General features: G+C 36.3%; 1 protein-coding gene across 2 annotated transcripts in view; it reads right to left on the reverse strand.

Annotated features, from left to right (window-relative positions):
- The window catches only part of TMPRSS15 (transmembrane protease, serine 15), a 170913-nt gene that overhangs the window by 111339 nt on the left and 44720 nt on the right, over positions 1-14854 (reverse strand). For both annotated transcript variants that reach the window (XM_021068532.1, NM_001001259.1), the window contains 2 exon segments: positions 10970-11076; positions 499-639 (listed from right to left, as the gene is read on the reverse strand). In XM_021068532.1, coding sequence (XP_020924191.1) covers positions 499-639; positions 10970-11076 — 248 coding nt within the window.

Consider the following 14854-nt stretch of genomic DNA (forward strand, 5'->3'; position numbering starts at 1 on the left):
AGCAAAGACAAGTGTCTTGATCTTACTATTCTTTATTTTTTATGTCTTACCTCTGTTGGCTTTTCACATAAAGTTTCTTCCCAATTTTTCACTCCCCCCCCATTTACTTATTAAATTTAATACTCAGGTCAAAATTGTTGATTTTACAATTCTTACAGTTGTAAAAAAATTGAATATTCTTACAATTAGTTTCATGATTTTTTTTTTTACTTTGAATACTTGCAGTATTTTTTTTGAATTTTCCTATTGGTTTATAATTTTTCTCAAACTAATCAGTTTGTTTTGAAGGATGTGAGTGATTTTCTTTGAAGAAAGTGATCTCATTTCTTTCCAAGTATCAAGTAGAGAGAGGTATACGTAAGAGTTATTCATTAAAGAACTTGCATATGGAACAGATAATGATCCTGTTCTAAAATTTTAGGACTTTCTACTTTAAAAATTCCATTATAGTATTAAAGTGTATGAAGATTCAAAGACTAAAAAATAAACAGTACTTACTATTAAGCTCTGTGCTGTTAAATGCAGTATATGTTGCATTAAAACCAATATAATCATTTTCATCAGATTCTATAAGAAAGGTGACAGTAACTTGATTGGAAAAAATCCTAATTGTTCCAGGGTTCATTAACCAGAGAGAAGCTATAAAAAAAAATGAATGACTGTTATATATCTATTCATCGATTTATTGATCCAAACATCCATCCATCCATCCATTGATGTAGCAATCTTTTTATATGATCCTACTTGGTTAACTAAAAGCATTAGTGCTATTATTAATTTATTTTAACTAAAATGTATCTTTTCCTATAATAATAATGTTTCAAATTATATATATATATGTGGCTTTAAAAACTATATTTTTTTATTAAATACACTATAAACAGATAAAAAGAGATGCATTACTTTACTGAAAAAGTTCCAAGAAATACACAAGTTAAACAGTTTTGAAGCAAAAGAGTTTGATTCTGTCAGGTATTTCCAGTGCCACACTAACAGGGGCTAACCTCCATCACAAAAATTGTATACTCACAAAGAGTAATTCTTTGACTCTCTAGCCATGGAATTGTAGGATCTCAAAATAATCCTAGGCAATTTAAGGATTGTTTCCATAAACTGTTATATTGATTTTATTACTTATTCATCTTGATTCTTGCTACAAAAGTTGTTAGCTTTTTAGATTTTTGATTCTCAAGGGTTACTATACTGCTTGGGATATAATAAGTACTCATTTGATGATTTGCATTTTTTTTTTTTTTTTTTTGTCTTTTTTGTCTTTTTGTCTTTTGTTGTTGTTGTTGTTGCTATTTCTTGGGCCGCTCCCGCGGCATATGGAGGTTCCCAGGCTAGGGGTTGAATCGGAGCTGTAGCCACCGGCCTACGCCAGAGCCACAGCAACACGGGATCCGAGCCGCGTCTGCGATCTACACCACAGCTCACGGCAACGCCGGATCGTTAACCCACTGAGCAAGGGCAGGGACCGAACCCGCAACCTCATGGTTCCTAGTCGGATTCATTAACCACTGCGCCACGACGGGAACTCCGATTTGCATTGTTATATAGCATTTGTTTCTATAAAAATATATTATTTAGCACATACATTCTCAAAGAGGGTGATATTTCCTCCTAGTGGGTAAAAAATTGTTCTTAGCAGCAAAGAAATTTAATTTTTAAATGTATAAAGCTCAGATAGTCATACAGTACCATAAACAAGTATGCCGAATATTTAAAATATTAAAATTTCATGGGGGGACAATTAGGAAAAAAAGTCTAAAGTGTTCCTTAGTGGGAGTAATAGTGAAAAAAAAAAAAAGGATAGGAAACAATGGTTTCACATTTTAGTTTGACAGTTTGAACTGGGCATCAGATTTAAGCTTATGAAAGGTATCAGGCCTGCAGATTGAAGACAAAGCACCACTGTTACTGAGTTCCAAAGAAAGATACTTTCAAAAACTACTGAAAAACTCTGTGCTTATCACATAGAAATTATTGAAAAAATGTGGCACAAACATGATACCAACAAAATCTAATGGAAAAAAATCATGACTAAGTTTTGATTCATTTCTTAATTTTTTTCCCCAGCAACACTGTTTGTTATCCTTTCAGTATTTTCTCATGAAATTTCTTTATTTAGACTCCTTCCACTGGCATATGTAAGTGTCTAACTCAAATGGTTCTCATATTGAAAATCTTTGTAGTCCAAAAACACCTGGTTGCTGAAAGGATGTGAATATTCTAGAAACTTTGCTTCAAACCTACCTGCCTCTCTTTCTTGCTTGCTTTTCCATAGCAGTGGAGTTTTTTTTTTTTTTTTTTTTTTTTTGGGGGGGGGTGCAATGGCTTCTGGTAGGATCTGAATATGGTTACTGGTGCAGTGGTACCCTTTATTGTTGTGATGTGTTAGATTCCCATACTGTGGAAATGTTATTGAACTAGTCTAGTTAATCTAGTTAGTCCTGAGATTCATTAATATGCTTCAGAAATACAAACTTACTGTGAAAAATGTTTGCATATATTATTTAATTTCTGTCTTTAATATGATTACTTTTGTTGAAGGATAAGTTGACAATTCAGGAGAATCCACTTTATTACATATCTTCAGCTATGTCTATGCACACTTTTGTGATTCAGTTTTAAAAACACGGCCTTAACTGTCAAGCCCTGATATTTGGGATATGTTGTTAACAATCCTTTGTCCTTTGGGGATGGAATAACAGCTAAGCACTTAGGATGTGCAGAGGTAACAGCTACACTTGCAAAAATGCATTTTCTGTGCTTGGCAACTTGTAATTGGTTTCAGCATACTCACACAGACTGTTTTTGTTCTTTTTCTTAGAAGATGCATTAAAATATCTATGTATTTTTAATAAAGTATTAAAGGAACAAATTTATTGACTTCTACCACTTCCATACCCAGTAGTGATGATTTTTTTTACCACCAATGAATCAAAGATTATAACTTCATCACTGCAGCTTAAAACATTTTTGAACTATCCTGTTAATCTATTCTGATTCACATGAATTCCCATATTTATTTGGAAAAGACCCTACTGCACTCTATATATCATCTGTCTTTATGAAATGCCCATCTTCCTCTGAAAATTTTTATCACTTAGACTGTATATAAAAATAACTGAAAAAATGCCTTTAGAATTTTTTTTACATTGACTTACCCCAATCAAGAATATAAGAATGATTTTTTTTTTGGTACTAAACACTTTTAAAAATAATTTGTTTAGATAATCTTATTTTCTCTGATGTAACTAAAATATCCATATTTTCCATGAGGTAATTACATTGTTTGAGAGATGCATTCTGAATTGTAATTTAATGAAAATAAATTTTTACACATCTCTCACAAGAAGAAACTTGCTAAAATGTTTAGAGAAAAGGTGGGATTGAAAGTATGAAAATTAAGTTTGACATGGTGCCTCTTGTGTGATCTACAGGTGGCAGGGATGGACTGTGGCAGTCATCTCAGAGGCCAGAGGAAGGTGTGGCCTGCCACCATGGGGGCCTGTGAGTAGGCTCCACCTGCGACCCTAGTCACCTCAGGGGTTGCCAAAAAAAAAAAAAAAAAAAAAAAGAGGGCCCTGCAACAAAGCCCCACACATTATTGATCTCACCCCCTGGGAACACACCTGCCCTGAAGGTGCCACTGCCACACTCTGGGCAGCACCCATACACTTGATCATTGTCCCTTCCAAAGACCCTACAACTAGGAGCAGCTGGTGCAGCAACTCCTGCACAGGCTAAGTGGGACTGGTTCCTTCTGTGGTCTGCAGGTGGTGGGGGCAAACCACTACAGTTATCTCTGACTCCAGAGGTGGGCATGGCTGTCCAACACTGGGGATACCTGAAAAAAAAAAATCACTTGCAGCCCCAGCCACCTCAGAGGGCACCACAGAGGAGGACATTGTGACGGAACACCACATGTTATTGCTCTTGCTCCCCTGGGAGCACACCTGCCCTGCTGCTGCAACTGCCAAATGCTCTGGACAGTGCCCAGACACTTGATCACTGTCCCTTCCTAGCAACCTACAACTAGAAGCAGCTGGTGCAGCACCTCCTGTGGGGGCTAAGCGGGACAAGGTGCTTCTTGCATGGTCTACAGGTGGCGGGGGAAAATCATTGCAGTTATAACTGACTGCAGAGGTGGGCATGACCAGCCATCACTAGGGGTCCCTGAGCAGACACTGCCTGCGGCCCCCATTACCACAAGGGCACCACAGAGGAGGGCATTGTGACAGAACATCATCTGTTATTGCTTTTGCACCCCTGGGAGCACACTGACCCTGCTGCTGCCATGGCCAAATGCTCTGGGCAGTACCCATACACTTGATCTCTGTCACTTCCCAGGGTCCTGCAACTAGGAGCAGCCTGTGCAGTACCTCATGTGAGGGCTAAGTGAGACAGCGTGCTTCTTGCACAATCTGCAGGTGGCAGGGGCAAACTACCAGAGTTAATCCTGACTCCAGAGGTGGGCATGGCATGCTACCACTAGGAGTCCCTGAACAGGCTCCACTTGTGGCTCCAATAACCTCAGAGAAGGGCACTGCCATCGAATACTACCTGTTTTTCCTTTTACTCCTCTGGGAACTCACGCACCCTACTGCTGCCACTGCCAAATGCTCTGGGAACCTTGTAAATCTGCCTAAGGCTCATTACCACTTCCCAGGGCCCTGCAGCTAGGAGTAGGCTATGTCACCTTCCTGCAGGACCTTGCTGCTATTAAGAGCCCAGCAACCAGGCACTGACTACTAGCCCTACCCATTGCCTCCTTCTCTCTGGAAACACAGTCAGCACCCTGGGCATAACAGCCTGCTCACACCAAAGAAAGAGACAACAAATATTCAAACTCCCACACCAAAAATAAATAGTAACCCCCACAAAATAAAAAGGGATGTTCTTGCATAGAAGCAGCCATTTAAGACTATAGTTTGGCTTCCCTAAACTCACAGAAAAAGCAAAACATAAGCAAGATGAAGCTCAGAAATGATACCTAGTTAAAGGAACAGAATTCACATGAAGCAGCAAAAAATGAAAGACCTCTGCAGTCTGAAAGACATTGAGTTAAAAAAGGAGATAGTGAAAATACTGAAGGAATTAAGGCTGAATATCAAGGAATTAAGAGTGTATAAGAACAGCAATGCAGATTCCTTTAGAAAGGAATTAGAAAACATAAGGAGAAACATAGAAAAATTAGAAAATTCATTTGCAGAGATGCAAACCGAGCTAAAGGCACTAAAGAGCAGAATGAATAATACAGAGGAAGAATTAGTGACTTGGAAGATGGAATAATGGAAATCACCCAATCAGGAAAGAAGACAGAAAACCAAATGAAAAAACACAAAAGCAATATAAGAAATCTATGGGATAATACAAAGTGGGCCAATCTACGCAAAATAGGAATTCCAGAAGGAGTAGAAAAAAAAAAGGTGATTGAAAATATATTTGAAGAAAGTATGTTTGAAAACTTTCCAAATCTAAATGAAGCTGATATCGAGATATAGGAAGCACAGAGGGCCCCAAACAAGTTGAACCCAAATAGGCCTACACCAAGACATATTATAATAAAAATGGCAAAAGTCAGATAAAGAGAGGATTCTAAAGGCAGTGAGAGAAAAACAAAGTGTCAATTGTAAGGGAACCACCATAAGACTATCAGTTGATTTCTCTACAGAAACAGAAATGGTATAGGCCAGAGGGAGTGGCAAGATATATTTAAAGTTCTAAAAGAAAAAAAAAAGTAGCCTAGAATACTTTATCCAGCAAGAATATCATTTAAAAAGCAGGGGAAATAAACAATTTCTCCAACAAACTAAAGCTAAAAGAATACAGCAATACTAAACCCATTCTAAAACAAATACTGAAAGAGCTTATCTAAATAAAAAAAAGAAATAGGATGGAGGAAACAACAATTGGAAAGCAATCACTTAAATGAGCCAGCATACAGATCTAAAAGAGGAAAAACAAAAACAAAAACAAAAACAGCTACCGTAAAAGCAATGATAAACACAAGGAACAAAAAAGGACAAACATTAAGATGTTAAAAAAAGACTTCAAAATCACATAATATGGGGAAGGAAAGTAAGAAAATATAGATTCTTTTTTTTTAATAATATGTTTGAGCCTATATGACTATCAGGCTAAAGCAAGCAGACAAAGGAAGGGGTTAACATCCTTAAAAAACAGGGCAACCACAAATTAAAAACAAACATTATAATCACAAAAATTAAAAAGAAAAGTACTTAAGCATAAAATAAATGGAAAATCATCCAACCAAAAAAAAAAAAGAAAGGAAGAAAGAAAGGAGAAACATAGAATCAACTGGAAAACAAGTTTAAAATGGCAATAAATACATATCTATCAATAATTACCTTAAATGTCAATGGACTGAATGCTTAAATCAAAAGACACAGAGTGGCAGACTGGATAAAAAAGCAAAAACCTTCAATCTGCTATCTGCAAGAGACTCACCTTAGGGCAAAGGACACATATAAACTGAAAGTGAGGAGATGGGAAAAGATATTTCACGCCAATGGACAAGACAGGACATTGCAACACTCATATCAGACAAAATAGACTTTAAAATGAAGGCCATAGGAGTTCCTGTTGTGGCTCAGTGGTTAATGAATCCGACTAGGACCCACGAGGTTATGGGTTTGATCCCTGGCCTTGCACAGTGGGTTAAGGATCTGGCATTGCCGTGAGCTACGGTGTAGATTGCAGATGTGGCTTGGATCTAGCATTGCTGTGGCTGTGGTGTAGGCTGGCAGCAACAGATCCAATTAGACCCCTACCCTGGAAACCTCCATATGCCATGGGTGTGGCTCTAAAAAGCAAAAATAAAATTAAAAAAATGCACCCAAAAATATCAAATACCTTGGAATACACCTGACCAAGGAGGTGAAAGATGTATACGCTGAGAACTATAAAACATTAATCAAGGAAATTAAAGAGGATGCAAAGAAATGGAAAGATATTCCATGCTCCTGGGTTGGAAAAATTATTATTGTAAAAATGGCCATACTACCCAAAGCAATCTACAGATTCAGTGCAATACCTTCAAATTACCCATGACATTATTCAGAGAACTAGAACAAACAATCCAAAAATTTATACGGAACCACAAAAGACCCAGAATTGCCAAAGCAATCCTGAGGAACAAAAACCAAGCAGTAGGCATAACTCTTCCAGACTTTAGGCAATATTACAAAGCCACAGTCATCAAGACAGTGTGGTACTAGTACAAAAACAGACATACAGACAAATGAAATAGAAGAAAGAGCCCAGACACATATGGTCAATTAATCTTTGACAAAGGAGTCAAGAATATAAAATGGGAAAAAGAATCTTTTCAGCAAGTAGTGCTGGGAAACCTGGACAGCCACATGTAAATCAATGAAACTGGAATACACCCTTATACCATGCACAAAAATAAACTCAAAATGGCTTAAGGACTTAAATGTAAGACAAGACACCATCAAACTCCTAGAAGAGAACATAGGCAAAACACTGTCTTTCATCAACTTTGCAAATGTTTTATCAGGTCAGTCTCTCAAAGCAACAGAAATAAAAACAAAAATAAACCTCTGGGACCTAATCAAACTGACAAGCTTTTGCACAGCAAAGGAAACCATAAAAAAAAAAAAGCAACAACCCAAAAAGACAACTTACAGAATTGGAGAAAATAGTTTCAAAGGATGCAACGGACAAGGGCTTAATCTCTAAAATATACAAGCAATTTATACACAGCTCAACAGCAAAAAAGCCAATAACCCAATTGAAAAATGGGCAAAAGACCAGAATAGAGATTTCTCCAGGGAAGATATACAAATGGCCAACAAGCACATGAAGAAATGCTCAACATCACTGATTATTAGAGAAATGTAAATCAAAACTACCATAAGTTACCACCTCACACCAGTCAGAATGGCCATCAAATAACAAATGCTGGAGAGGGTGTGGAGAAAAGCGAACCCTCTGGCACTGTTGGTGGGAATGTAAGCTGTACAACCACTATGGAAAACAGTATGGTGGTACCTTAGAAAAATATACATAGAACTTCCAAATGACCCAGCAATCCCACTCTTGGGCATATATCCAGACAAAACTTTCCTTGAAAAAGACACATGCACCGGTGTGTTCGCTGCAGCATTATTCACAATAACCAAGACATGGAAACAACCTAAATGTCCATCAACAGATGATTGGATTAAGAAGATGTGGTATATATACACACAATGGAATACTACTCAGCCATATAAAAGACCACCATAATGCCATTTGCAGCAACATGGATGGATCCAGAGACTCTCATACTAAGTGAAGTTCAGGAAGACAAATACCATATGATATCACTTATATCTGGAATCTAATATATGGCACAAATGAACTTATCCACAGAAAGGAAAATCATGGACATGGAGAAAAGACTTGTGGTTGCCAAGGGGGAGGGAGAGAGAGTGGGATGCATTGGGAATTTGGGGTTAATAGATGCAAACTATTGCCTTTGGAATGGATTAGTAATGAGATCCTGCTGTATAGCACTGGGAACTATATCTAGTCACTTATGATGGAGCATGATAATGTGAGAAAAAAGAATGTATACATGTATGTGTGACTGGGTCAGCTTGCTGTACAGTAGAAAATTGACAGAGCACTGTAAACCAGCTATAATGGAAAAAATAAAAATCATTATATAAAAAAGAAAGCATCAGCATTATGACAAAACAAAATAACTTTAGTTTTGTAAGAAATGTTATTGATCTCCATTAATTATAGACTGTAATAGCATGATATATAAACCTGTCAGTTTAAATTTAGATCAACAAATACTGAGTTTTACCATATATCAGGCATGTGCTAGATGCTAGGGTAAGAATTTTTTAGCTGTCTTTAAAAAAGGTATTATATTTAAATTTAAACATGTAATTTTAATAGCCAATGTCATTTCTAATATTTTTTAAGTTAAAATATTTAACACAAAACTTTGTATTTCAAAAAGACCTTAAAAATTAAACAACTCTATTTAATTATTTTTTGTCTATTTAGTTCATTTATGCAGTTTTTGCCTTTTTACGATTATTTATGCATGATTCACATCACTATACCTAATGACTGAGATTTAGTTACCTGTTTCTGATGATTGCGTTATATGAAAATAAATAAGTATAAATAGCATTCAGAAGTCCCAGTTGAGGGTCAAGGATCACAAACCCAATTAGTATCCATGAGGATGAGGGTTCAATCCCTGGCCTCAGCTGAGTGCATTAAGGATTCGGCATTGCTGTGAGCTACGGTGTAGGTCACAGATGAGACTTGGATCTGGACATTACTGTGTCTGTGGTGTAGACTGGTGGCTGCAGCTCAGATTCGACCCTTAGCATGGGAACTTCCATACGTCACGGATGTATCCCTAAAAACAAACAAACAAACAAACAAAATAGCATTCAGACAAGTGGTATTTGAAGAGAAGGGAACATGAGGCTAATTCATATCTATCGCTTTGGGGCAGTCAACCTCTATGAATTCAGTTTGTATCATCTGTAAAATAAAAATTATAATAGCATCTACATAATATGGTTTGGGGGAGCATTTCTTGAGTTAAAGTGCTGAGAACATTACTTTGCATATTGCAAATGATCAGAGTAAGCTAAAATTTATTATTAATATCACACTAGCCCTCAGGGAAATTTATATGAACTGGCTTATTTGTCCAGGTGTGTAAATATTTATGCTGACATAATTTTAAGGAACTAGATTTATCAACTATAGAAATAAGTAGATTATGAGATGTCTAGCCCATTCATTTAAGCCAAATGTGACCTACCATGAGTTCATCTGTTTTATGTATACTCATTATTCTATTTGTACTCAGAGCTTTTAAAGCACAGTGAATAAATTCATTGTGTTTGAAATCAGATTTTGGGTCTGATTTCTAACACTAGCTGCTTGTATGGACTTGTCATTTCACTTCTTAGTCTTCATTTTCCTCTCCCGTAGTGGAGAGTTTGCATGTTTATTGAAAAATTAAATAAAAATATCCACATGGAGTACTCCGTATGATGAATGTCATATTAAAAGCACCCAATAAGAAGTGTGTATTATTATCATATGCTTAAATATTTCTCAAATCAATGTCATTCAAAACTCTTATTAGATGGAATCCACTGTTCATTATCCACAATTGCAACTTAAATCCAAAATTATTAAAATGCAGCGTTTATATAAATTTTAATAATGGGTGTCACTTGTAACTTCATCTTAGCTCTGTGCTTGACTATTCCTCCAAAGTGTGAGGAAAACTAGACTCCACTAGACTCCACTTCCACGTTTTCTTCTTCATCCCTCTTTTATTTCCTCCTGGAATTTCACTCCTACTTTTTGTGGGTACCATTAATAGGTCTCTGCATTTGGGAATAAGATGGAATAAAGTGAGTTAGTCACACGTATATTATTAGAGCATTCTCTGCCCTTTCTCAGCTTCCATTGGTGTCATCATGACAAATTGTTACTTGATGACAATACCATCCACGCATACCACTTACTGAGCCTATGCTGGCCTAGTCATTGTTTTACCCACTTTATTAGCAACAGTCCTCCAAGAGACTGAGAAGCATAGTGCATGTTGAAAATAGAATAAAAGAGATTCAATGTTGAAGAAAAATTGTCGGTTCTAGGGTTTGTTTGAATTTTGCTTAATGGGAAGTAATACTTAAAGCATAGTGGAATTTCACATGATTGTTAAAAAATAAATTAGAAGAGGATCATGTGAAACAATATCTATTTTATTACTATGAAGATTGATTACACACTAAATTATTAATTTTCATAATGAGGACCAGGTTTTCTTTTTCCCTTTCAGTAACTTAAGGTACAAGTTCAAAATCAAAGAGAAAACACATCACTCCAAAAGTTTCCACATATTTTCATTTTGATAATGGACTGTATATTTGTCTTAACTTACCTCTTAAAATCTTGCTTGAACCCACACCTTCATAAATATTTAATACATCCATAGAATATGTATTAAAATAACTGAAGTTCAGTTCAATGGAAAGTCCTTGGTTTACACTGAATTATAAACAAAAATAGATTATTACATTCTTAATAGTCAGCACAACTAAATGCATTCTAGAATTTGAACGTATTTTCCTAATTATGATAAAAATATGTAACATGATATAAACACTTTTTTTTTTTTGGTCTTTTTAGTGCCACACCTGCAGCATATTGAGGTTCCCAGGCTAGGGGTCCAATCAGACTTGTAGCCACCAGCCTACATCAGAGCCACAGCAATGCTAGATCCAAGCCATGTCTGCGATCTACACCACAGCTCATGGCAATGCTGGATCCTCAACCCACTGAACTAGGCCAGGGATCGAACTGTTCCCTCATGGCTGCTAGTTGGGTTTGTTAACTGCTGAGCCATGATGGAGACTCCAATATAAACATTCTTAAATTTTTAAAGGCATAGAACAGTATTTTTAACTATAAGCACAATATTGTATTGTAGCTCTCTAGAACTTTCAACTTGCTTGATGAAAACTCATTACCCATTGAACAAGAATTCCCCATTTTTTCTCTCCCAGGCCCGGGCAAACACCATTCTACTTTTGGTGTCTATGAATTTGAATTCTAAGGTATTCATATAAGAAAAAGGCTTCATATAAGTAAAATCATGCAGTATTTGTCCTTCCATGACTGGCTTGTTTCACTTAGCATAATGTCCTCAAGGTGCAACCATGTTGTTGCGTAAGTTAGGATTTCTTTCTTTTAATATTCCATGATATACTGAGACCACACTTTCTTTATCCATTCATCTGTTATGAACGTTTAGGTTGTTTCCACCTCTTGGATATTGTGAATAATGCAGCAATAAACATAGGAGTATGTATCACTTAGAGATCTTGATTTCAATTCTTTTGTATAAATACCTAAAAATGGGATTGCTAGATCATAGGTGGTTCTATTTTTACGTTTTTAGGGAGCCTGCAGACTGTTTTCCATAGCAACTATACCATTTTGCATTCTAATTAATAGTAAACAAGTGTTCCAATTTCTCCAAATCCTCATCAACATTTGTAATGTTCTGAATTTGTGTGTGTGTGTGTGTGTAATGGCCATACTGATTTTGATTTACATTTCCCTGATGATTATTAATGTTGCGCAATGCCTGTTGACCATTTGTATTCCTTTTTTGGAGAAATATCTATTTGAGTCCTTTGCCCACTTTTCATATGGTTTATTTAGCTATTGAGCTTTGTAAGAGTTTCTTATATATTTTGAATATAATTCCATATCATATTTATGGTTTGCAAATATTTTCCGCCATGCCATATGTTGCTTTTTCATTCTACTGCTTCCTTTGATGTATTGAAGGTTTTTCATGCAATGTACTGCTGCTTGTTGATTTGTGCTTTTGCTGCCTGTGCTTTCATTTTCAAATCCAGGAAATCCTTGCAAAGATCAATGTTATGAATCTTTCCTTCTGTTTTCTTCTATGAGTTTTATAATTTTAAGTCTTATGTTTAAACTTTTGATTCATTTTGAGTTGATTTTTGTGTACAGTATAAGATAAGGGTCCAACTTTATTCTGCAGCTGAATATCTAGTTTTACCAATACCATTTGAAGAGGCTATTGTTTCCTCATTGCAAAGTTTTGGCATCTTGGTCAAACATAATTTGACTGTACATGTGTGGGATTATTTCTGGGCTCTTTATTCAGTTCCATTGGTCTACATGTCTATTTTTATGCTGATACTATACCTGTATTGATTATTGTAGCTTTGTAATATATTTTGAAATCAGGAAGTGTGAGGCTTTGTTCTCTTTCTCAAGAGAATGGTTATTTTGGCCATTTTAGTGCAGCTCTTCTTGGCTTTGTGCTCACCTGAGGTATGCAACTTCTTAATTGGATTCTGGAATTCTCATAATTTTTTTTTTTTTTGGTTCACATTTCATTGTTAAATCAATATATCTATGGAGGAGGAAAGCTGAGGTTTCTTTGCTACCGATCAATTCTTTTCTCATTATGCCAGCATCTGTATGAAAAATCACCTCTGGTGTGATTTAGTCATGGCAGATTAAGAGATGGGAATATCCTCTCCATATATCCTTTTTGTTAAACCTTAAATGAAAGTTGGATCAGTTGCTATATATTTGACCTCCAAGCTCTTAATATGATTGACCAATCCAATCATTATGATGACCAAAATAATCAACCCTGAAAGTTGATCTACTCAGCAGTAGGAAAAGTATTCAAATTTTAATTTTCAGAAATTCAGGGAAAGGTGTCTAGGGCAACATCTATTTATAACTTCATGGTCTCACTGAAGTGTAGGATCAGAAATGTGAATTATTCTTGAGTATTTTGTTCCATTGAACTCAGAAAGAAAAAAGGCAGAACAATAAAGCAGAGCATGGGTGATAATTCTGAGGCTGGATGAATATTGAAAGTGCAGGTAATAGACAGAGGTCTAGTCTCCAAAGTCAAGAAGACTGAGAAGATATGTGGCTTCAGAGACTGGCTGTGGAGGCTGCTGAATGAATAAGGGCTCCTGGCCAAGGGCATGGCAAGCTTGGATTTTGTTAAGTTTTCAGTAGTACCTTGGTCAATTAGGATATTGGGGACATTCATCATAAATCTAGTTAATTTGAAACTCTAAATTTTATTGTCAGAAAACATCCATCTGGGGAAAGAGCTTAGGTTTGGCAAACACTATATTAGGTTCTTGGTAAAGAGCTGGAGTTCAAGGCTGGAGTTTAGTCTTCAAGGTTTGGGGTTGACACCACTGATATGGCATCGACTAGCAGGACAATATTAAAAGACATCTAAGCAGAAACCCAGGTGTTTTTTTTTATCTCATTCGTGTTCACTGCCAAGGAGGGGAAGTTAGAACAACAGTGAGTTGTTTTTAAAAATTATTGGTATGTGGACCTCAGCCCTGGATTATCAGATTCAGTGGTTCTGGAGTAGACTTGGGGATGTATAGTTTTAAATACTTCAAGTGTGGTAGTGCTGTGCTCTCAGGTTTGAGGGCCACTGGAGAAAGATGTGTATATGCAAGAAAGGTTATTCTCAGATGTATTTAGTAATCACAGGAGGTTGTTAGGGGTGGGAGGAGATCATTTGGAAGGAGCAGGAGATCTTCCGCTCAGACTGCAAGAAGGAGCTTAGAGCAGATGGTGACAGCTGTTTCCAAAAATTCCACCTCTGTTAGGTCTCTTTAGGGGTCCCTTTAGGGGAGGCTGCTAGTGAGACCTTTGGGAATCCAGCATCAAACCTGAAGACAGGGGAAGAAGAAATAAGCAGCCTTCAGGGATGACTTCTGTTCTTTTAATGAAAGTTTTGGGGTCTCCAGGCAAGATTTTTTTTTTCCCTACAAGTGATGTTGTTTTCAAACTATTAAATTAAGGATTGTGAGAGTATGAGAGAAGGTCTCCAGGAAACTTTGTGTTCAGAAACCCTTTACTTTTTCAAAATAGTAATTGAAAATGGAAGAAAGAAACAAGTGCCTATGGTTTTCTAGCTTCTTCTGATTCAGAAAAGCCAACTTACTTGCAAGAAGCCAAAGGCATTTTTAAAGTTGAGTTTAATCAGAGGATACTGTATCTGATGTTTTTATAATATTACACATGGTTATGTCCTGAATTTTTGAATGGAAAGGGTACTTTTCTAAATGTTATTTATATAGTTTATATTTTTATTTCAATAGCTACTCTTTTAGAACTCATTTTTATTGAGCACTTAATATAGTACTAAGTGTTTACATTCATTATTACATTTAATAATGACTTTGGCTGCTGTAGAGATACTGAATCCTATAGACGGAGAAATATTGAGTCTAAG

The sequence above is a fragment of the Sus scrofa genome, chromosome 13 (genome assembly GCF_000003025.6).
Source record: "Sus scrofa isolate TJ Tabasco breed Duroc chromosome 13, Sscrofa11.1, whole genome shotgun sequence".
Lineage (NCBI taxonomy): Eukaryota > Metazoa > Chordata > Mammalia > Artiodactyla > Suidae > Sus > Sus scrofa.